General features: G+C 49.0%; 1 protein-coding gene across 10 annotated transcripts in view; it reads right to left on the reverse strand.

The window, feature by feature from the left end:
* Positions 1-21,614, reverse strand: part of SPEN (spen family transcriptional repressor) — a 79,653-nt gene extending 58,039 nt beyond the window's left edge. For 3 of the 10 annotated variants that reach the window (XM_062012933.1, XM_062012927.1, XM_062012926.1), the window contains exon 1: positions 11,050-11,226. In XM_062012933.1, coding sequence (XP_061868917.1) covers positions 11,050-11,132 — 83 coding nt within the window. In that variant the 5' untranslated portion in view covers positions 11,133-11,226. The other 7 variants (XM_062012934.1, XM_062012929.1, XM_062012928.1 and 4 more) reach the window with 7 other exon arrangements.
* Between the last annotated feature and the right edge of the window lie 3,528 nt (positions 21,615-25,142).

Consider the following 25,142-nt stretch of genomic DNA (forward strand, 5'->3'; position numbering starts at 1 on the left):
AAATTCTTCTGCAACCCCCATGACAAAAAGTTTTGCCAGATAAGTTGTCCCAGTGCAATACTCATCAGATGTCACCTAAACACAGATACATCCCTTCCTTGAGATACAGATCAGTTCCACTGCGACACCCAAACAGCGCTCAAAAGGAGTCCTAGCAACGCTTCAACCTAGGACAAAGACAACAGAGGGGGAGATAAACCCAAGCTTTGGATGCTGCGATTACATGGAGCCATAGGAATTTTAAAGAAGGAGGAGGAAAAAAAGCCCTCGGTTTGTTCTCAGCAACATCCAGCTGGGCTGCGTTTAAGATCCTCGCCCAAGTCAGCAGTTCTGCTGCGTGCGACGTCGGGCGAGCCCGGCATTGCATCAGACCATCCACAGGCTGCAGCTGGAAGGCAAATCTTGACCCAACTGTAATGAAGGGCTGAACACCAAATTCCTGAGTTAAAGCTGTGCAAAGCTGAATGACACAAGTTTCCCGTGCACACGGTCACCTCTGCCAGCCAGGAAAGAGGCAGAAGCTCTGTCATTAAGGAACTCTTCCTTGTCGTCACTTCTGTACAATTAAGGAAAAGCAAACAAAGCATCTATAGACACTATTAAAAAACAAAAAGAAAGAAATCAAAGTGGCTTTGTGAGCAGAAAGAATGAAGACTCATTTCTTATGGATGCATGTCTTGAGGTTGAATTCTCCAGCGTCCAGTAACTGCCAGTTCCCACTGCAGCTTTTCCCACGGTCGGGAACACCTCTCTCCCATGTGGATTCTTTAATGTCTAATAAGGGCTGCACTCTCACTGCAGCTTTTCTCTCCATGGGGCCACTAATCAGGTCTCTCCCCTCTATTAAAACCGCTTGTTTTCACAAAACTCAAAGGAAGGTTGGATCTCTGAGGCTGTGAGTACCCTCTTCGCCCTGAAGAGCAGCTGAAACTGGCTAACGGGTTCAAAATGGATTAGGAAAGATATATATGCACAACAAGATCACATCAATCTTCCTCTCCAAGCAGATGAGAATAAATACAACTATTTACAGAAGCCTGAAGGTTACAAAGACCAGCAGCACCTCGGCATGTTCAGCTGTGTTGTGTCAAGTACGATGGGCTGTGATGCTTTATCCACCAGCCTACGCAGATGCACCGGATCACGTTTACACGCGAGGCGCAGAGCTGCTCAATTCCATCTCCACGACATCTTTTTTCTTCTTCCAGCTTAAAACATAATCTCCAGCATTGCTTCAAGAATACCAGTGGCAATAGGCTACATACAATGCTCTCTGTAGAGGAATGGCTCAAACCTGTTCCCTGGTGTGACTGATTTTAGGCTTTATCTGGATCCCAGTTTCAGGATGCGCTGCATCGCAACAGTAGGAGAATCTCTTGATTAATCAAGTTTTCCATTCTGACACGAAAGGGTAATTCCCCATCTCAGTTTTGATTCTCCAAGCCCTATTTTGCATGCATGTATTTGGCAGCAGATGGAAGAAAATGCAGAGTCATAACAGTATGGTCTCCCTGCCACGCTGCTGAGTACTTTAAATATGTATCTTCCTGAGGCATCCTAAGACTTGGTGCTCACTGGTTCATATTTCTCCAATAAAACATGAACTTTACAAACTCTTCTCCAAGGTTTTCTACATTTTCCAGCAAATGGTAAGTCAGAGGAAAAGAAAGTTAATCCGTCTGCAGTCTCTTAGACCACCCCAAGTGCTGACATTGCTTTTCCCCCCTTGAACCACCAACTCAGCTTAAAGAACTGTCCACCTTCATCTCAACCAACAGGTTTGAGACTTGGAATTCATTTCTGATAGAAAGTGGCCATGGATCCAAGGACTCACAGTCAAGCCCTTCATCTCAAAAGCTCACCTACTCCATCATGATCTTGAAACCGGGGAGGAAAAAAGTCCCATCACCCTGAAACAAAGGTCAGTTCTCAGCCAGTCCAGCCACCTCCAAAGCCTTGTATCCGCAACATCCAGTCACTCCCACATTGCCACATCAGCCAAACACACATGTGCAAATGTTGTCTCCTTGGTTCACGACTCAGCACTACCGTCGCCTTGGAGAAAGTGCTTGTTCCCATGACTAAACCACCCGGCAGCGCAACACCCAGCGTGAGCCAGGCGTCAGCCCAAGGAAACTCATATTCCCTGCTGACAGGCACCTGGTAATAGCCAGGAACACACTCAGACCTTTTGTCTGCAGTGATTACCTGTGCTCTAGGAGAGCTTCAAACTTTCCACAACTGAGCTCCTCAGCCAGCCACATTTTAATGGCTTTTGCTTTGATGCAACTCAAAGTCAACGTTTGGTCGAGTTGAGATGAAATGTCATTGCTGCAAAGGGTGAGGTTTCTCACCTTGGTTTTACCAGCTGACTCAAAGGAGGCCTTGCCATACCAAAGAACTCAGCAGACTCTCATCGAGGTGTGTGGGTACTAATAGGGCTGCTCCTGTGGTTTAAGCACGCAGCTGGACACACCGTGCCACCCACCACACAACCAGCCACATCACCACAACCACCAGCAAAGCTGCTTCTTAGTTTGATGCCATTTCAGTGATCAGCTTCACCTTTCAATGCTTCTTTTCCAAAATGAGTCTGACACAAACTAGGCAAGACCATGAATTACCAGCACAACCAAGGAAACTATCGTCTCTGAATGGATATAGAGGAAGAGCTGCTTCCTGAGCTCAGCTGCTGCCAACACACAGTGTGTCCCACCCTACCAGCAACCAGCATATCAGCCACACCATCAGCGTTGAAGCCATTTTTGATCTTTAAACATCTCCGAGCTCCTCTGCTACTTACACTTCCAACAAGTTGCTGGAGAGTTAAGAAAAAGTCCAAAGGTTTATTTAGCCTTGGATTACAAGGAGGTTACTGTGCAGATCATTAGCTGTCTAGATGTGGATTCAGCTGGCAGTGTCTTACACATAGAAGCACAGGCTCCCTGGAATTTAATCACATGTTGATTACATATACAAGGGAGATACTTATCCATCCCAAGCTTTTATTCTCCTCACAGTGAGGATGCTAATGAGGCCGGAAGACTTTTTTTCCTCCAAAGATGACTACCTTAAACATACAACTTGGCAATTCATTTTGTCTTCTTTTGCCCTGTTAACTATTACAGGTCACTCTGTAGCTGCCACAAAGAGCCCGAAGAGGGAACATTTCAATAAGCCTCTATGAGGGCTCTGGCAGCCGTCGCTGTCCCCGAGGCCGGGAGGTATTCACACCAGCGACAGGAGCAGATGGACCGTGGCTCAGTGCTTTGTGCCCTGCGGAAGCAGTGAGCGTCTCACCAAAGACACACACGCTGCAGTGGGGGAAATCTGCCACAGGGACATTAAGTTCCTCTCAGTGAATCCCGTGGACAGAAAACACAACTGGCTCAGGTTTGCACCTGGAGAAAAACTGAAGGTGATTGACCACATGCTAAAAGAAAAGAAACCCCAAACAATTTACCACATTGTCATTTCATTGTGCTAAAAGGTCACTTCAAATCCAGCTTTGGTTGGGTACTTGACCACCTTCACGACAAGAACTTGGTTTGAATCCAGCCCTGATTTCCTACCACATAAAAGAATAACAAATGACAGCTCTTCTATTTGGATAGAGGCATATCCAAGAGGAGCACACACATTAGCATCGTCTCCATCTGTAGAGAGAGCCATCAGTGTCCAACAGACAGCAGTGCAGATCATCCCTCCAGAAATGGTTGGACTTATGTGGCTTCTCAGTGTTGAGATGAGAGTAGGTTCAGGGCATCCTGAGTAGATTTGGAAGCTCTCGCTTCAGATCTAAATGTGCTTTAAAAAAGAAGAAGAAGGAGAACAGGGGCTTGCAATTTTAAGTTGCTTAATTAAAAATGGGAAGAGAAAGGAAGCATACACACAGAAAAAAAGCTCCCTTTTGTTCTTAAAAGATGCCTGAGTCTTTAAACAGAAAGTGGTCATTAAGACAGACTGCTGCTCTTCTCCCATGATTAGCCTGTCCAAGCGGAAAATTGATGTTCCTTCCACATCCGAATTCTGCTGCGTTCTCATCCAAGTCACCGTGCACGTTTGGACCTTGGACACAGCACAAATATACAAACTGAGCACAGAGTCAGCCACATGCACTGCTACAGGACACACTTCCAGAATAAGTCAGTCCAGAGAAGGATGTCATTTCAACCCAATTCAGAGCCGCCTTTGCTAACAGCTCAGATTGCAGTAGCCCCCGGAATAGATCCTGGTGTATTTATGAAAGGGCTGTGACAACGTTTATCCTTTACTAAAGGGTGTTACCTTCACACTGCAGAGTTTTACAAGTTGCACAGGACAACTACAGGGTGTTAGCAGGTTAAACAGTAACTATGGAAATGCAGAAACCAAAGCAGTTGCTGTGTTTTATTCACCAGACAGAAGTCTTCAGCACATCTCAATCCATTACTGCACAACAGTGCTGGAGATGGCTTTTCAGACTCGAGGAGACCAGAGAAGAGCCAAACCTCCTGCACTACCCCAGTGTGTGCAACCACCGGGTGGGAAACACTCCCAGCTTGTTAGCTCGGGCAACAGAAAAAAAAGCAGCTTTTGTCTGGTTTTCATTAACTGTTCTGGTAGTCTTCAGAACACTACAAAGAGTCATGCAAAGGTAAGCCATGAGGCTGACTGTACACTGTTAATTTCCATCTTCGGGCTCATATATTCCTCCCACGAGAGTTCTAAATCAGCGTGCTGAAGATGCAGCTAAACTCACAATCTTATTAAGGACAGTAATCACATTTTCTAGTTTATTCCTCAGTTCATTCTTTAGGAATGTTTGCCCTTGCAGTCTTTGGTTTCAGGGCGTTCTCAGATCTCAGCAAGCTGGCTGAATTTAACAAGAAAACCAGAAGCAGAGTATCTCACAAGTGCTTATTTTTGGTAGCTACCAGACCAGAAAGCATCCACCTCACTAGCAGCTTAATAACTTCGATCCTGGTTGCCAGCGACTCTCTTGAAACCTTTAGTAGGCTAAAACCAGTCGAGAGGAGTGACCCTCAGTTTTACTCCCTCCCATACACCTTCAGAAGACCTTGTTTTGGTATTGGTTATTTCTCAGGTGCATTTCCACGCGCAGAAGGCATCTCCTCCTCTTCTTCACAAGCTGTCAACGGTGTGAAACCACCCCAACAGCACAACGGCCTGCACTTGTGACACATCAGCTCAAGAAAACAAAACTCCTAAGAAGACCCAGGTTCATCCTGACACACTGACTCATCCAAAATCTGCAACCTGTCCTCTACCCATTAGAATATTTACTTCCTTTTGTATGAAGAGTCAGCTTAGAGCCTCCTCACCCTCAGCAAAGACAAGGACCTAATTTTGGACACGCCTTAAGACAGCAATAAGGTCATTTGCTGGAGAACTTGGCATGGCTTTCTGGCCTTTGAAAAGCAAGGAGAAGGAAAAAAACCCACACAGTCAACAGGGTTATCACTAAACAAATGGAAGCCTTTTCTTGCCCTCTGTTGTAACTTGACAAATGGATTGCATTCTGCTGTAAGCCTCACAAGGACTGCTAAGTTCTCAACACACGACTCCCACTTTCTTGCAGTCTGCAAGAAAGGGCACTGAGATTATTTTATCATTGTACCAAAGGAATTTAGAATAAGAAGAAATACCAAAAGCCAACGCCATTTTGGAGCAGCTCAGAAACAACAGAAGCTGCTCTCATCAAACCGCAAACACACACAGCCAGGACCTTTGAAGAAATGTCAGAGAGAGAAACAATGCCAGCAAGGCTCAGCAGATGACAGAGTTTTGTAAGGGAGTGACATTAACTTCGCTCCGTGTGTAGGAACACTTAATAGAAGCTGAGTCCAAATCCACGCTCTTTGCGGCTTTCATTAAGTTTCTTTGAAATAATGATATAGGCATTTCCTCAACCAGTGTGGCGTCAACGAGCTGCCACCTCAAGCTGCCTGAGAAGAGCAGAATCCAGAGCAGCCAGAGGATTCATGAATCTTAAACTGTCGAGGAGCCGGCCTCTGTGTGACTCAGGCTTGGGGGAAGAAGTAGGTGGCTGCAGACAAACACCGCTTGGTAACACCCGCGCGTACATCACAGAGGTGATGCCGCCGCTGCTTTATGGCACCCAGTGAATCAATACTAGGAACAGAATTATTAAAGGAGATTTGGCTGAATTAAAGACGAGAGCCACCTCCAGAAGCATCATCTCCCCAGTCAGCCACCCAACTGATGAACCTGTGCCCGACTTTCACTAGGAACTGACCGAGGCTTGAGGAGGCAGGGCTCACCTCATGCCCTCTGCACCTTTCTTCCCCTTCTGATTCTGGGCCATTCATTTAATCCCCGTGCCCTAATCCCCCAACCAAATGGCCTCTCACCATCTTCCTGGGTTTTATATTCTGCAAAACCAAGATTAGCTTGCTAGAGATGAATGCAGCACGACCAAGTCCTGATACTGGCCAATATTCTAGTCCTTGCTGCAGCAAAGCATGACCGTAATATTTACCTTCAAAGGCTCTGAACTAAAAAGGCTAGTACCTCATCTATAAAAATACTCTCAGTTAAAAATTATATGACTCAAGAAAGAAGACAGGAATAGTTCATTCTGTGGCCTTACTTCTGTATTTTCCTACAGTAAAAAATACATCTGGATGGAGAACGCTACATGCAAAGCTGATTTAATACGACCATCCACATGCTTGCATCCTACACGATATCCAAGAACCACTCCTTGACTATAAGCAATAAAAGCCTGGGAATGGATTTGAGGGTTTTACTGGAAAAAGCAGAGCACTGTTACTTCTGACTCTGGCCTGTTCCCGCGGAAAGGCACTGCAAGGCCTGTGCGTGACAGACGCGGGAAAAAGGGACAGAAGCGGTGCTGTCCTAGCAGACAGCAGCCCCAACAGCCACACAGCTTTTCCCTCTCAGGGCTACACATCAGCCCACCAACAGCCATCTGCGCTGGTCTCTCCTACCTGCTATCTGGAGAAGAGCTGACCAAAATCTCATCACTCCACCTCGACCTACGGAGTAGAGAGCATGGAGATATCGCTCTCCCAGGCTGAATGCACACTCCCAGCCATCAAGACAAAACATTTCCTTCTAAACTGAGCAAATGTTTTCTAAAGTTATTGAAAACAAACACACACTCGCTGTTTTGCCAGTTTCTTTTTCCCCAGAGCAGTTGTGTTTCAAATGCAAACCACTTCTCCAGAAGGCATCCTGTGCACCTCCCGGAGAACAGAAATCTCAACAAGGTGAAGCCAGACAAAGCACATTTTCCCATCCTTAAACCATGATTTGTCTCCTCGGACACAGCTCTGACTTGCAACTTATTTCCAAGCCCATTTCCCGAAAGCCAGGCCTTCTCCTGGACTTGGGTTGCCGCTCTGAATGTCTTAATCCCCTCACAGAATAGGAGATGGTGTACTAAAGTCACACGGTTCAGAATTAAGAGGCTTTGGCTCTTCTTTGCCCTTTAAAACAGCAATAAAGGGACAAAGCCATGTTCCTGCAGATAACTGAAAGAAAACACAGGGTGAAAAATAAAATATGGAAGGCCAGCACTTGTGCTGGGGACAACTGTTACTATATTTAGTCGCCTTGTTCTGCAAGCTGCTGAGCATCTGTTTCAATGATGGTGAATGCCTCTTTTTTTTTCCCCCTGCTAGTCAAGACAGCATTAATTAGGTGAACCCAAATGATTGCTACCATCGCTTCCCCCAGCACTGAGCTCTCGTCTCCCAGATCCTACCACGGATTCGCTACTTATTCCATCCCTAAGAGCAGAAAACCAACCCTCCCACCCACTGCTTTCGTGGTCGGGAATGCCTTAATAACTCAGTTGAAAGAAAAAAAAATACAGCACATCAGAAAGAGGGTTTCTTGAAAGGGAGCATTTGTGTAGTAGTACAGAAAGCCCCTACCGACTTCCACTTGCTCAAGTGCACATAAAAATAATTCTTTGGCAATCCTCTTTAACAGCAAAACAATGGATTAAAAAAGAAACAGAAAGGGCTTTAAGGAAGAAAAAAAACATCACTGCACATGCAAGCCAGAGCTTCTCAAGGCCAGTGTCACTGTTCTCTAATTTGAGAGGAGAATTTGTATGCACAGGGTGTCATTTCCATTCATGCTAAATAAATACAATACACACAAAAAAATACACTTTCTGCAAAACACTTCTTTCATCTTAATTCACCTCTTGCGAGACTGCAAACCCCAGCAAGGTTCCCACAGTAGCTGGTAAACCAAAACGGGGGGAGGAGAAGCAGCAAACCCTTCACAAACACTGAAAATGCCCCTCGGGTTTGAAGTTTGAGGAGTCTTCCTTGAATTTTTGCTTCTTTAGAAACAAAATGGTTGTGTTTCTCAAACTTGCCCCTAGCAGAGACTGTGCAACAGCACAGACCGCTTGCAAATAAGGCTTTAATATGGAAATGACAGTATTTCCTAAGCAAAGTGGAAAAACAAACCCTCCCGTGGGTTGCACAGAGGCTTCGGGGGTAACACTGTTCCTGGTCCCACCCCAGCTGAGATTTTTAGATGCCATTTCCCCAAATTCCTCCTCCCGCAGCCACCGCTCAGCCTCGGCTCAGCCTCTCCTCACGCTCTTCGCCCTATTCTCAGGCTGGGGGATGGGTGGGAACTGGGTTTCGCCGAGCCCAGCTCCCTCTGAAAAGACTTTCCCTCCAAACTAAATGGTCCTTTCCAAGGAGGAAGCCTTTCCACATCCCACCTCCACGCTCAGCCAGCCCCTCTTCCCTATAGATATATCCCTACGGATATCCCCACCACGCTGCTGCAATCCTTGTGTAGTGTCCCTTCCCCCAGGCGAGGACCAGCATACAAAGGAAGCCTTGCTCCATTGTCCACCTACGGCACCTCCACACCGAGCCTGAAACGCAGCTCCACATATCTCCCTTGTACAGTCATCAATTTCAGCCTTTACATCTCCGAAAGGGCTGCGGAGGCAGCGGGTCATTTCCCTCCCCCGTGCATTGGTACCTGCAGCCACAGCCAAATGTTTGGAAGCGTGTTTTTAACCGTGTTTACCCCCATGCCTTGCTCAAACACACACATTTTGGTTAAAAAAAACAAGTTTGGAACAGCAGTGTGAATTTGCTGAAATAGAGATTGGGAAGTGAGGGCATTGCTTGGCTTCAGATCTCCTTCCCAAACCTCCCATTGACACTCACAAACGTAAAAAACAAGCCAAAAAAGGTAATTAACAATTCAGCGCCTGCCATTTTTTCCCACCCATCTCTAAGCAACAGTACCATAGCAACTTTTTTTCCTGCTTTAATACATCTCACGAAAAAAGAAGGACTGGACACAACGAGACCCAGGAATGTCAAATTTCCACTCTGCAGTACCTATTCCTTCAGCTACCTATGCCTGGAATTAAATTAGGAGCTCAGAGAGGGGTTTCTTCCCCCAAATTCCCCGTCTTTGTACAACTGTGGTTCTCCTCACCTGGGCTGATGAACAAGGCAAACCCCCTCAAATGCACAATCACCACCCTGCACACCAGCACAGCCAAAACCATTCTGGGCTCGGGGAAGAAAATAAAAGCCAAAGCTCAATTAAAACAGAGTAATTCCTGCATGCTGAGGATGCCGAGATGGGGTTTTGCTGCTGCTGCAGCTCAGGCCAGGAGGATGGAGGAGATCCCCAGGAGGTTCCTCCCCTCACTCACGGGGTGACCCCAGCTCCCCCACCTCAGCTGGTGCCCTGCCGTCATTTCAGAGACAGGTTGGCACAACTGGTGCTCCCTGGGGCCGCTCTGGCAGCAGGGTGAGGGGCTGCGAGTGCCCCCCAGCCCCCTTGGCAGCAGGAGCAAGGACAGAGGCAGTGGGGATCTTCCTTCCCCCCTCCTTGGTATCACCTCATCTATTTTTCCCATGGTGACTCACAATTAAGGACGCTCCGTCATTTTTCCAAGGCAGAAAGATTAAAGGAAGCTTCAAAATCCCTTTTTTTTGGTGTGTGTGTGGGTGAAAACAAAGTGGCTGGAGGGGCCATGAGCTGAGCAGCCACCTTGGGCTCATTACCTTCTTTTTACCCCTAAAAAAGACGTTCCAACGTGAAGTGCCAGACATCAACTTTGTGCAAGAGCATTTCCCAAGGAAAAAGGTGTTGCTGAGGCAGTGGGGGAGAAGCCTCTTCTTCCTCCTCCTCCTCCACGCACGAAAAGGCAAAAAGAAGAGGAAAAAAAATACAACCATGCCAACAGCTACTACTTCCTCATGAGCTGGGTTAATCTATGCAACAACAAAAAGGAAAAACACCCAAAAGCCCACAGTATAAAGAGTCCAGAGCGCTTCTCACGTGGAGGGATCCGGTGTTTTCCTCGTGGGTTCGTGTGACTTTATTTTTACCGGTGTTTTAAGAGTCCGGTTTTCGCAGCTGCAGACGCTTCGGTTCCCACCGGCCGCTGCGCTGGGGGAAAGGGGAACGGGACGCAGCATCCTCAGGGCAGTGGTAGCTCCAGATAATGGAAAACAGGAAAAAAAACGGGGCGAAATCAAAACGAAACAGCTCCAAACGTTGAGTAATTCAAAGAAGATAAAACCCAGCAACGGAGAAGCAAGATGGCCAAGGTTGAGGCTACCTCGAGACACCGCACTCCTCCCTCAGCATGAAATCCACTCCGTGCAGAAAGCCGAGCTTCGACACGCTGCTCCTTCGTCTTTTTGTGGTTTATTTTTAGTCGCGATGATGATGATGATGTTTTCCTCCGCTCCGGCAGGTCTCCCCGCAGCTCCGTCCACGCCGTCAGCCCTCTGCGGACGATCCTCGCCATGGCGCGGGGGTTATTTACAGCGATTTTGTTTTCCTCCTCCTGAGCACAGGCCACGGGAACCACCGGACCCCCGTACTCCTCCTCCTCTTTAATGGGGGTTTTTTCCCCTTATTTTGCTCCACCGGAGCGAAGCGGGGGGAGCCGCGGAAAGGGCCTCCTCGGGGGAAGGGTGGGGAGAGCGACCCAAAGGCGCGGGAAGGACCGGCGGAGACACCCCCACCCGCCCCGTCCCTCTCCCCACTCACCGCTTGAAGTGCTCGATGATCTTCTCCTCACGCACGTTCTCCGGCAAGTTGCCCACCCAGAGGTGCCTGGTTTCCCGGACCATGCTGCGCGGCGCGGGGCGAGCCCGCCGCCCCTGCCCCGGCTCCCGGCCGCCGCCAACTCCCCCCGCGCAGCGCTGCCGGCCGCCGCCGCTCGCCGCCCGCCGCCGCCTCCTCCTCCTCCTCGCCGCCCTCCGCCTCTTCCGCCGCGGGGCCCTGCCGCCCTCAGCGCCGCCGGCTGCCTCCCCCCGCGGCGGCGGCGGCGGACGACACCATCCCCTCCGGGGGGGCCCCCTGGCTGGCGGGCCGGCTGGCGGGCGGCGGGCTCCCCCTCCGCCGCGGGTTTTCTTCCTCCCTGCGTCCCCCCGCCGCGGCCCTCGCTCGCTCGCTCCCGCTTCCTCCTCCTCCTCCTCCCCCTCCGTCAGCGGCAGCGCGGCGCCCCCCCCCCCCCCCGCGCCGCCGCCTCCTCCTTCCCCCCCCTCCGCGCTCCCGCTTCTCTGGCGGCTCCGCTCGCTTGCTCTTCCCCCCCCCCCCCCCTTTTCTCTTCCCTTCCTCGCGCGCCCTCTCGTAACGCCACACGGGGGCCCCCGCGCAGGCGCACTGCGCCCGGGGGCGCGCGCCGCGGGCCCGGCGGCGGGGGCGGAGCGCGGGCGCGCAACGCCCCGCTCGTGTGAGGGGAGAGCGTCGGGAGCGCGGCCGCGGGGAGGGGGCTGCGGTGGGAACCGAGGGGGTGCCGGGCAGAACGTACACAGCGGGGCCTGCGAGGGAACGGAACCGTCTGTCTGCTGCCCAGCTGGCAGGTGAGGAGGGGAGGGAAGCACCCAGAGGGGCTTCTCCCAGCCCCGTGAGCGGGGAGCGGAGAAGTGTCCCGGCGGGGCATCGCAGCCCCCTGCACCCTACAGCCCTCACCCAGAAATGAGGAGCCCCGATCCTGAGGCACAAACCGGCTTTACTCTCAAGCGAAAGAAAACCCAGCTCGCATCGTCGAGAGCGAGGTTGAAATTAATTGCCGTGGCAGCAAACGCGGGCCCCACGCAGCCGTTGGACAGCCCATGGCTCAGTTTATCCACATGGCTCCAAAGTTCAGAGCTACGGGCAACCCGGCACGGGGCTGGCCCGGCCAGCGAGGTCACCGGCTCAGCCCAGAACGCTTCCCTCTACCTGAGAACCCTGCAGCAGAAACTCCCACCATCGGGGGCATTCGGATGTGTCACCCCCCTTCTCTCCCGCCGGGTTGTTGCCGAGCTCTTTAATTAAAGCAGGATGAAGAAAAAAAACCCACGCTCACTGCAAATACTACCCTGCCCGACCCCAATGGCAAGGCAGCTCTGCAACGTGAAGGGTCTTGTTTTCTGACAAAATGTACCTCTGCACAGATAAACACACCCAATTCCAAGCCCGAAGTGCCCAACCGACCGCTGCTACGAGCTGTCTGTGACCAGGATAAAACCGAACGTGCGCTCAGGCCCTCGAGGGCCTGTTCTGGAAGCTGCTGTCACCACAGACAGCAGACCCATCATTCAGTATTTTCTTTGGCCAAAGCTGGTGCTTTTCTATCGATTAAACCCGTGTTTTATTTGTCGGGGCAGGCAGCGCTCAGTTTTGCTGCCTTTGCCATCTGGTCCAGCCAGATCCTGCCTGTGGCCGCTGTAACCTTCTGGCAACGAGTCCGCCTCATCACCTGGTCAAAGTCATCAAGTTAGAGGTGGCTTAACAAACATGCAAATCTTTTGATTTAATCAGACCTCTGACGCACATCAAGCCTTATCCCCGACCCGACCACTGCCGGGTGGCTGCGAGCCCATCCCCTCACTGCCCCGTGCCTCAGTTTCCCCAGCGATGCTTCACCAAACTAAGATCTACTGATTAATTACAAAATACCCCAACAACAAACAGCTCTTTGCACGCAAACCATCTATTATTTAAAGCATGTAATCGAGCTACGTGCGTGCAAGAAAACGCGCTGCCAACATGCTCCACCAGCACTTGCCACCGCACGTTTCTTCTCCGTGCAAATGGGCTCTGATTTAACTGGTCAGCAGCCCAAAGAGCAGCTGCTACGTGTCTATACCTTTAACCGGCTCTGTTTTGGAGAGGAAGAAACCCAAGCCTCACATCAAACAGCTTTTTGATGCCGAATTCTCCGGCGTGCTTGCTGTGACAGCATTGCCAAGCGTTCCTTCCCCTCTCCCTGCTAGATGAGAAAAGCACGCTGGCTCACGGGTCCTGCACAGAATCCTCGCGTAGGGTGACTGCTGTCACATGGCCATCTTGCAGGCAGGCTGGCCAGAGGGACGGCCATGGACTGCAAACAAAGCCCAGCCAGCCACGCTGTTGACAGAAGAGCGGTTGCAATGAGTGCCATTTCACAAAAGCCAGCTGGAAGGGGAGCACAAAGCACGGCTGGTGACAAGAAACAAAGCTCTGGACTATCCCAATACTTTTCAAATGCTTTGGGGGGTGGGGAAACTGTTCCCAGTTGCAACACATCATGCTGCTGAAACCACATCACTCCAACTCATTTAAAGATTTTAAACATCTAGGCTAGAGACCTGAAGTAACCTCCCTCAACGAAGGACCACTCGTCCATGGCAGCAGCCAATGCTGTCCTTGCCAGCCCACTGTCCTGCCAGCAGCGACACCACCATGAGCACCCAGGGGAGAGATGTGGACATGCACCTCTGCGTGCTACCAGAGAGTCAAACAGCTGAGGAAGAGGAGACTTGGGCAGCTCTCCACCACCCCATGGCCCTCAGTCTTCAGGCAGGGCCTGGTGCACCACACGGTGCAACTCAAATTACTCATGCCTAGGCATGAGCTATCACCGGGCATCTCAGCCAACCCCTTAGTTAAAACACTTGGACCTTTCTTATCAGCACCTGGAGAGGATTAAAATGCCAGGCCACATATTAATGAGGGAGGTTATAAACTCATGGCAGCTTGAACACCATGTTCACATCGAGAAAATCAAAGCAAAGACCGGACAGATCAAAAGAGAGCCATTAAAGGCGTGAGAAAATGGTGCTGCCATATAAGGAGCTAATAAAGTTAGCAGCTCTCCAGTTTGGAGGAAGGAAAAAAAACAACCCCAAAAAGGGCAGGAGAATCAGAAAACATCTTGGGGTCTACACAAACAGCCAGAGACAGCCTCACTTCAAGGAAGCAACGTCAAGAAACAGAAAGAAGCATGCAACAGTTTGCTGTTGGTACACTTGGAATGTCTTACCCAAGCGGTGCAGCTCGCTACGACGTGTCGCCAGCACTGCTTGCCATTTTAAAACCCCAAAGATTAGGTCCTGAAAAAAGACAGCAAAGCAGAGCTATACTTGCTAAGACTGTTACCTTCCTATACTTGGTCCTGGTGTAGCAACAGTTGCATGTTTTGTGCCCAGCTGGAGACGGGGGAGGGCGGCGTTAGGCCTCTCCCCGGTGCTGGAGACACCTACCAGCTACATTGGCCAGGGATTAGAGCACCCACCAGTGTCCACTACTCATCAAGGTTGCTTTTTACAAAAAACAGTAGGTTACCCAGACAGCAGCCCCCAGGTATCACCAGAAACACTCGTGGCCTTTCTTTGTTGGAGCCAGATGGCTCCAGCCACCATCTTGCCTCTATAAAATGTATTTTCGTGCCTTTCCTGCTCATTGACTGTATTTATTAAAACAACAGCTGAATATCAAGTTGCCTGCCAGGCTTTTATCTCATTTTTTAAAACCAGCCTGAATTACTGGCCTAATTTTATTGCTTACCCATTACCTTTTATGCAATGGATAATTTTCTCCAAGAAGAAACTGGTGCTGTTTGATATCTGGACTCATTTGTTGCCAAGACAGAGGATATCGGCTTACAACGCTGATAACGCTTTGAGCACAAAGCCTGGCTCTGGATCCTAAGCCACACAAAGTGTAGGATTTGTAGCAATCAAGTGCTTGATGTCGGTTCTTTCCTCTTGGAGGGTCAGTGCTCCAAATCTTCGGGATGTGATGGTGCTGTCCAGAGAATTCCTTTCAGGTTTAGTACTTTCCTCTCTGATGCTCTCCCCCATCTTCACGGTGGTGTTTTAATCCACACCACGCTGGGCTGAAAGCTGCCACAGTGGGTTAGCACCAGTTACCTTCTGCAGCAGGAGTCAACGCGGCTCTGAACCCATTTGTATATAAATAAAAGCTCATTTCTGTTTTCAAAATACTTTGCAATGCAAAACCAGACGTTTCTTCAGCAGCAGAGGACAGTGCTACAGCTGAGCCAAGCAACCTGTACACCGTGTGCCATCACAGGACTGCAAAGGAGCTTACTCTTGGTCACTGTAGAGTAGACATATTAGAAATACCTATTTTTTTGGCCTGTTTGAAGGAAAAAACAGAAATATTACAGTGCTTGCTTCTGCCCTGCATCCCTTTGCCCCTCAACTACTGTGTGGCCATGTAGAGAAGAGCTGTGCCTGCTCACTTCACAAGGGCTTTTTCCCAAACATGAGACATCTCACCAACTAGACAAGAGAGAACTTCAGCCTTCCAGGCTGGAAAACATTCCATTTTAGGGAAAAACCAAAGAAAAAAACCAACCACCATGTGATTTGATACCCAAACACAACAACTGAAAAGGATATAAATCCCCTGTGACTATGTAGACTACATTATCCTCCAGTTATCCATTTTCAACACTCAACTGTGTTACCTCTACGTAAAGTCCCTGTGTGCAACACCCAGGGAAGAAAAGCCATCACAGAAACGACACTGGAGATTTTGCAGGACAAGGTTTTAACACAAAACTCACAGCACAAACCTGTGAGCTAAAGGCTGCTCTTCATCAGATTGACCAGCACAAGATAAATTCCAAGACAGGGAGAGCTTTTGTTTCATCAGACACTGTTTAGATACTGAAGCAACTTGGTGTTTTACACAGAGCAGGATGAATGTGCTCTTGCATGGTTATTGCTCTTGTGCATTGAGACTTGCTGCACTCAAAAAACCTCTCCAGCAATACGGTGAAGGAGAAGAGTTTCTTGGTTAGCTTTGCCTTTCATTTTACCTCTGCAGGTCTCACAATGCAGCTTTTTAACTCTTCTGGATAACTGGAAAGCTTGAGAGACCCTGGTTTCCTCCTTTACAGAAGACAAGTGGAGGTTTCTGTCACTCCTTTTTGTCACTGGAAATTGAGGTTTTTGTTTAGCTTGGAAATCTCATGGATGTACTTCTACTGACTCCTCAGTCCAAAGCAGACGGTGGTAAAAGTTCAACCTTCAAAAGGTAATTCTCATTTGCTTGTCCTCAAGTGCCAAAAAACCCACAGTAACTCCAAGTCCTGCAGGATGTGCCAAGCTGGAAAACATGGAAACATCTGGAAGGGCCATCTCCTTGGTCCACCATCCCTCTGGAAGGGCTCCGATGAGCATGAGGTGTATCTCCAAACCAACACATCCCTAACAAGAGAACACAATTAATATCCCCGTCCACAGTGGTTTATTTCAAGCACAGACAAGGTTTCAGGCACACTTTTCATGTACATCCCACAGTAACTCTCCACTGCAGGGAGCACGGTGAGAAACCTCTCGCACTTATTCTTTGCAGATTGTTTTTTCCCAGGAAAGCATAGTCATAACTGTGCTACAGATCAGGAACCAGACTGCCTCCCTGGCAGGGAAATCACTGCCTTTCTCAGGTGGTGTTGCTCCAGCTTAGCAGGGCAGGACCTCTCTGGCGGTCATTCATGCAACACTGATGCCAATATTCTCATTAAGGGAGGCTAACGAGAAGGCACCGATACCTAAACACTCCTTAGGCACTAATGATTGCTGGGACTCTGCACCCTGAAGTCATGTGTGACCTGGCAGAGACCAGCACTGGGTGGGTTTTATTACCCTTCTGCACCACAACAAAAAGTCATTGCACCCAGTAAGGAAGCATTTTCTTTCTTCCTGCTGAACAAGCACGGCTTTGAGGAATCAAGTAATAAACCAACCACACCTCATGGGAGCAAGTTCACAGGGGGAAAAAAGAACCCAAATAAATAGCTCAAGGAGACCCTGATCTTCATCAATGTGATTTAGGGTGTTTGCCTGCTGCCTTTTGTCTGAGCAAAATCAGGAGTAATATACTAGCACGTGTAGGGCTGTTTGCTTGCAGGGAAAGGGGCCCCACAGTTTTACTCCCTGGAGGCAACTGTTCTCCCCACCCCTTCGCTGTGTAGGGGGTTTTTTTTTGGTCGTTTTTTAAACGTGCCACACACCAGCACAATGCTGACAACTGCATTGTATGCTTTCTGCCTATGCAGCAGTTCAAGAGCACACAACTCTGGAAGAGGAGAGGGGAAAGGGGGAGGGAGATGTCCTCTGCTGTGCTGTTTTAACTGCACAGCTCGACCACAGAGGTTAAAAACCACTACTTTAGCACCCAAAAAGATCAAACTGAGTCTTCTTATAAGATACAGTAGAGATAAGAGTGAAAGCCACCAAAGGCTTGAAAAAAGTATATAAATCACAGGGGTTTCTTCTCTGAAGTGACCCCAGAAAGACAGCTCATCTGTCCTACAGATATACAGATCCTGCTACAGCCTCTATGTTTCCACACCTGCCAATGCAGAGATACCAGCACTGAAAGAGGAAAATGGAGGGAAGGGTATGAAAAGCTGGGTTGTCAGTTTTTCCACCTGTCAGCAGCGGCTCCACAGAGCCACAGCCAGAGCACAGCCTTTGCAAATAAAGCTAACAGTTAATATCTCACAGATGCATGCATTACAGACAGCGCTGCCAAACACAGCTTCCTTTAAAAATAAGGATGACTAATCCACAGCACTTCTTTTTTTTTATAAAGGCCACAAGGCAGAGCTTTTTCCAGAAGCACCAGCCTTTGCTTTTGTGAAACAAGCAGTGGGAAGGGGAAACCCTGGGACCTACTCATGCTGTCCAGAGACAAGTAACCACAGAAACGTTGTGGGTTTCTGTGGCCCGTGCACAACACGCGCCCACACCACCAGTGCACTGTGCCTTATACTCCTCAGCAAGGCCAGATCCCACTGCCCAGCCAGCGCTTCCATACTTACAAAGAAGGTATCTGCTGTGCAGAGGGGTTACACAAACAATCCTCTTATTTCCCTGGGAAGGAAGAAAAAAAAACAAAAGGGAAAAAATAAGGCAGAAGACAGCTCTCATCTATAATATTTCAACATCCCCCTGTGCTACCTGGGTCAGGGAAGGGATGTGCTGGTAAAAAAAGCTGTGTGTAATCAAAGTGGAGCATCTGCATTAGCTGGGTGGGCCAGGCCCCCCAAGCAAGGTCACTCTGGCTCGCACATTAGCGCTAGCAAGCCTGCTTTAATGCAAAGCTGTGGTCAAACCACAGCAGAGCCAGCACTAAAGGAGGTCACTTGGGGACTACAAAAAGGTAATGAAGAAAAAAATAAATAAGAGGGGGAAAAAATCTATAAGCAGATGTTTAGTGACAAGCAGGGAAGTGTCCACAGTTTCACTCTGCGAGCTGCGTGGTCTGCACAAAGCAGGAGGGGAAATAACAGCCCAGTTCCCAGGACACAGCAAAATAAAACCACTCTGCATCTACACAGAATGCTGAACAGATTTAGGTTACAGCTTTTAGCCAGCCCTGCTTACCGACCTTCCCCCCCCAGCTTCATAGCCCTAAAACCCACTAGATTTGCCATCAACCTGATTTTTGGTGGTGGCACCATTCAAATACTTACCCACTTCACAGCCAAGGGCTGTGAGATCTGAAATTTGTGAGTGTTTGCAAATGACTTTGAAAGCCTTCCAAGGAAGGTGCTGTAGGATTATAAATCCTTCCCATTATTAATAAAACAGAGCTATTGTTCTGGCTCTAATCAAGACTTGTCTCCAGCTGGGCAATTTTAAACACAATTCAAAACACACACACACAAAAAAAACAAACCCTCAATGAGGAAGCTTCAACTCATGGCTACCAAGGGAAAAAAAAAAATCAAATCACTGAAAAGCAAGCTGTTCTTTAAGGGTAGAAAGGACATAAAAAATAACAACCCTGCTATTTAAAAGAAATTCCAAGCGGGAGCATGTCGGGGCAGGGGGAAAGCCTCTCTCTCCTCCTCCCTCCCCCTCCTCCTTCCTTCCTTTCCTCCCTCCCACCGCCTGGGAAAGGTCACTTCTGCCGCCGGCGCCCTCGCTACGCCAGATCAAGGCTGCAGCAGCAAGCGAGCAACCCCTCTGCTGCCAGCCGTGCCTCATCCATCTCCATCAGGAGACAGCTCTGCTTGTCATTTATTTAGCAAAGGGGGAGGGGGGCGAAAAACCCCAAACCCCGACCAGAAAACCCACCAAAAAAACCCTTTATACATCTCCCAGCACCATTTTCAAGGATAGGGAAAACGAGCAAGAGGAAAAGGCTTGGAAAGAGGCTGCCAGGCAGGGAGGGAAGGCAGGAGAGGTGGTGTTTCCTCTGCATCCTCCTCTTCCTCCCCCGGCGGCAGTGACCACGCCTGCCCGGCGCTGCGGCAAAGGCTCCGCAGTGGGTGCTCCCCTCCCCCGTAGAAACTTCTGGAATAAGCAACCAAGCCGGGGAAAGGAGAAAAAAAATCCCTTTATACCCGCAGCAGGAAGGGAAAAAAAAAAACCCGACACCAATCCAAAAAAAAAAAAGAGAGCAAGCAACAGAGCACACAATAAAAGCAAGAGGATGCGCAAGGATGCGGCGTGTGCAGGGGGGAAAAGAGATACATCAACATGAAACCCAGGAGCGGCTTTGGCAGCCCTGGCTTGGCTTTAAATAAAGCTCCTCAACACAAAGCACACAAAAAAAAAAAAGAAAGAAAAAAAAAAGATGGTGGTGTTTGGTGGGATAAAGGAGCTGATCCCTCCTCCCGGATCTACAGCAAAGCCCTGCCATTTCACTTGAACTAATTTGTCCTCTCTTTTTTGTTGCAATGAATTGTGTGATCCGGACTATTTGATTGCAGCTTCAGTTACCGGGGTTTTGGTTTTGTGTGCTTTTTTTTTTCCTTTTTGGTTCTCTTTTTACTGTTTTTTAAATTTTTTTTCGTTTTTGCTGCATTTTTTTTCCTTGTTTAATTAAAAACAACCATCCTCCCCAAATCTCCCAAGGAAAATCTACATCTCTGTGGAACAAATAAAACATTAAGGCACAAACCTCCAACATGGACTGTAAAAAAGAGATGGGTTGCTTTTTGTTTTTCTTCTTTTTAAATGGCATCTTTTTTTCTCCTGCTTTTAGGATATATTGTAGTAGAAAACCAATGGAGGAAAACAAAGGTAATATATATATATATATCTCAAATCAAACATATATATGGGACAAAATTAGTCGATTCTATATAATTAAATCATAGTGGTTTAGGTGTGTGGGTTTACTTTATATTTTGTAATCAGTCCCTGTAAAATATACATAAATATTTCTATATATGTAGGAATTTTTAAAAAGCATCTATATGGGCCTAAATCTCTAATTGCAGGGAAAATTATCAGTTTTTTAGGCATGTGGGTTTTAACAAAGAAGGGGCAATGTTACATCGTAGCCTGTAACAACACTGGGGTGCAGAAAAAAAAGGCAACATTTAAAAAAACACTTAAAAAACCCAGAAAAAGCAGATGTAGTACCTTGGCTGCAGCCTCCAACAACGAGCATTTGGATGTTAGAGGGGCTTTTAGGTGTTTTTTTTTACGGTATTACCACTTCTGATCACACCAAGTATATGCTTTTAATTAACCGAATGGCGGGCAGGTTGTCGTGGAGAGCAAGGCGAACAGCGACGGCTTCTTCCCCATGCCACTCCAGCTCTGAAGATAAATCAATCCTCTGCTGTTTTGGGGTTGTTTTTTTGGTGGTTTGTTTTTGGTGTGGTTTTTGTTTTAAGCGGATTTGGGTATTTTCCATTCCGTGAGAGCGGGAGGTAGTGGCTTCAACCCCTGCAAAGGAGAAAAGCGGCAGAAGAGATATAATTAAGACATAAAAAACTACCCACCTTGGGGTGCGTGTGGTGATGATGAAGGGGGGGGATGTGGAATGAGCAACTCTGGGCCAAAAAATCTTCACGCTATGAGGGAGAAAACCCCTCATGTCAGGGTTCCGTGTCGGCTAGCTGCGCCGTGAGGGGCATGAAGGAGTGATGGCGGCGGCGCGGGGGGGAGCCGGGAACCTGAGGCAGCGATGGTGCCTGGGGCGGCGGTGGGGAGGCCGCGGCCTCCACTATCCCCGTGGCCGAGTGGAAATGCGCATTTCTGGGCATTTTCGTATCCTTCTGCAAAGACTGCGAAAAGAAAGGCGGGGGGAAGGGGGGGCAGGTCAGGTTTCACCCGCAGCGGTTTCGCTGCCCGCCTGGAGGGGATACGCACATCAGGAGAAGCCCCTCCGCCGTGCTCCTGGCACGGCTGAAGCTCACTCTTGCCACCCGGGCTCCCGCAGCTTCTCGTCGTCCGTCCTTCCCCTTGCTACCCGCCCGGCGCCATTTTGTCGCCTCGGCAGCGCTTAGCCGCGGCCCGGCCGGGCGGCCATTTTGTGAAGCGAGCGGCGGGGCGGGGGGCAGCCGCTGAGGTAGCGCGGGCGAGGCGGCGCTGTGGAGCCGGAGGCGGCGGGACCGGGCGTGAGGGGCAGCCCCCCGCCTCCTCCCCCTTGCCCTCCTCCCCCTTTGTCAACCAAATACCGCCCTTGTCTTTCTTCTCCTTTTTTTTTCCTCCACACACAAACGTGGTGCTCTTGAAACGCCGCGGGTGGAGGCCGATCGGCTCAGTATAAGATTCAACCTCGGATGAAACAGTCTGATAAAGGACATTAAAGCATATTCCTCCACCTGGGCGCTGAGGAAAAGTCTCCACACGGAGAATCAAGGGTTATGTTTATTTTTGAGGAGCTGTTTCCCCCCTTCTTCTCTCTCCAGTCTTTTTCCCAGTGATACATCACCGAGATCACAAAACCTCGTCAAGAAACAACTCTTTTGTTAATAAACCCCCTCACCTGTGGGCTCAAATGGACACTCCAGCGAAATAAAGATGTAAACTGCTTGAAGCCAGGTCTGGGCAAACATTGTTCCTTTCTGGGAAACCATGCTGCAGGATGCTGTAGTCACTGCTGGTACAACAAAGAAAAACCTGGGATATAAAATACCAACAGCCCTGCTTCCAGGAGTGTGCCATGCAGCTATTTTCAGAAATAGGCTGGGTTGGGTTCTGGGGTTTTGAGGTCTTTTGCCTTTTTCTGTTTCGCTAATAAGCAAGTTTATCTCTTTCAGCTTGGTAACACGCTTGTGTAACCCGCTGCATTGATTTTGCCTCGTGTTACTGAAAACACTGCTTTGAAAAGAAGTCGTGGCGCTGGGTGTTTCAGTTTTGTGGTGAAAACAGGGGGAAAGTGCCTTTTAAATCTATGTGTATATATTCTTCATGTGCTGCGTAATGAAGCTGGAGAAGTTGAGGGCTGGTGCTGCTCTCAGAGTAATTCCTGCTGGTTCCCTCCTGGCTCTCCCTTAGCCAGCAGCATCAGACCACTTTATTAAGAAATGTTAAGGTTTTAGGTGATGCTGAAGACAAGAATGTGCAGAAAATGGATCTGAATGCTCTATGGAGAAAAGGCAACGCTGCAGCAAGCCAGCAGGGATATGGTTGCAATTAACCCAAGTCGAAAATAGACACTAATTTTTCCTCCATCTCTCTCCATCCCATTTGAAAGGAAAGAAAAAACCCCTCAAACCAAAACATCAGCAGTAGTGGGCACCCAGTCTTCTTCCCAACTCCCTTTCCAGCCAACAACCCCCCCTTAGCTGCTTCAGCCTCAGTTTCCCCTCCTGCAGCTGCTCAGGCTCCTTCCCCGGCCCCTCAGGGATGGTGATGGCACAGCCAAGGCACGCCAGGAATCCGGCTCATCTCTCCCCTTCTGCTTTTTGCATTTCTCACGGCTGAGTGAGGGGGGGAGATGTGGGGGAAAGGCATTTTCCAGCCCGTTTCCCTTTACAACCTCCCCTTCCTCGGCTTGCAAACAAAACCTCCGAAAACGCCTTATTTGTTATGAAGGGACACTTTGACCACTGATTTAAAACCACTGTGGCTGTGCCTGTCAACTCCTCCTCCATTTAAAAGCTCTCTTTAAAAATTGGGGCAGCCCTTTGAGTTGCAACAAAGATAACCTTTGGGGTTTTCTTACATCGTTGTATTCTTGGGAGCAAATTGAGCTTGCAGTGGGGTAGGTATCGGATGCCTTGGCTGGGAAAGCCCAGGGAAATGTTATCCCCGGGCTGCATGAAGCCTGAAGTGAAGAAATATTTGCATTTTGCTTCTCCTTGGAGGGCAGCCAGGCCCCTCCCAGCTCTCCTTGGCCTGCCAAGAGGGATTGCAAGAAAACACAGGCTTATTGCAGCAGCAGAGGGAAGGGCAGGGCTTGGACAGCGCGACTTGGAGGTGTATGGTCCTCTTTGCCCTCATTGCCATGAGAATAAGAGACCTTGAGCAGGTTTTATGCCTGAGTGTCCTTGGTGGGAGGGTCTCCCAGCGCTGAGCAGAAGCTTCCGTTGCTCTGTGTGTGCTTTGGGTTGGTTTTGGTTTCTGCTGGTAGATGCAGGAGCTTGCAAAAGTGCCTGCAACGAGGTGAGGAGCTGCCTCAGCCAACGTGGGCTTGCTCAGCAGCAGGATGAGACCCAGCTCCCACAGCCTCACCCCTGCAAAATCTCTTCCACACGGCTTGGCTGGCGCTGGATATTCCTCAAGATCCTCCCAGGGGGAAACACTGGGGCCGTGCTTTTCAGCCTTAGCAACTCTCCACTCTCCCCGTGGCTCTGGCTCATAGTGTTTTTCCCCTTATCCAATAAGAAAATTGCTTAAATCAGTGTTTTTATCCTCTTATCTCCACGTCCATCCATCCCTCATCATCCTCAACTCCTGGAAAAACAGGCCAAGTCTGATCACTGCTGCATCCCTTTGCTGTACTGCCAAACTCCCCACCTGTGCTGTGCCCTCTTCTTTGCCCTCCAGCATCTTCTCCAAGGCTTCATGTCGATAAAAAACCTTTCCCTGCTCACCTCCAGCAAAAAATTGCCCCAGTCCTGGTGCTCACAGCCCACCCTGGCTTGGTCTGTGGGAGAAACCCCCGAGCCCTTGCCACCATCAGCTTGCTGAGCACCCATGGGTGCTGCACAGAGGCTTAAAGCCAGAGTGCAATGCAACAACACATCCACACTGTAGCTCAGCATCATCCTCCCTGAAAACACGGCTTGGAAAAACACTCATGTTAGAAAAGCAACTCCATGTAACCCTTTGCTGCCTGGGGCTTCCCTTTCCCCACTCCCTTTGACCACTGCCAAGCCTTCCCACACCTTTCTAAACATCCCATTTTGGGGCCTGGTTTTCCCCATAGGGCAAGAAGATTCAGAAAGCAAGAGCTGACTTCTGAGTACAGGATTTCTTTGGTGGTTGCCCACCCAACCAGACCTAAAGCCACCTACTTACATGACAGGGACAGACCACAGCTTTACTTGAACCTCCTGTTCATAGCTGAGTGTATGAGTTGTGACCTGATTGATGGGCTGTAGGTGCACATTAATGAACACTGAGGCTTTGCAGATGAGGAGAGTCTGCAGGAAATAGTTTGCAGGGTTGATGTGATTAACCAGTGAGCCCTCTGGACTCTGGTGCATGCATTAACCATACATTAACCATACCTTAACCATACATTAACCCTTTCATCCATAAACACAGCTCCCATGGAGAGAGACGTACGTGACCTGGCAGTGTGTTGGCTGCTGGTTTGGTGGTGGCTGGGTTGTTGCTTTTATAGCAGCTCCCTTTGTTTCATCAGGAAAGCATTAAACATCATCTCAGATGCTATTTTCTGCTCTTGATTTGTGGCTTTTGAAGCATTTTAGGGTGAAAAGAAAACCCTTCTTTCTCTGGCAGCTTCGCAATGCCCTCGCCTGTGAAACCGCCGAGCAGCAGAGACATCAGTTGCACAGATGTTGGGTGCTCAGAGAAACGGTTTGATTTTTGACAGTTTGGGGCTTGGACCAAGGAGATCAAAAAGATCTTGAATAACGTGCAAAACTCAGGCTGTTGGGTATAGAAGAAAACAGCGTTTAGCCGGAGTTTTGCTGC

Source organism: Colius striatus, chromosome 21, assembly GCF_028858725.1.
Source record: "Colius striatus isolate bColStr4 chromosome 21, bColStr4.1.hap1, whole genome shotgun sequence".
Taxonomy (NCBI): domain Eukaryota; kingdom Metazoa; phylum Chordata; class Aves; order Coliiformes; family Coliidae; genus Colius; species Colius striatus.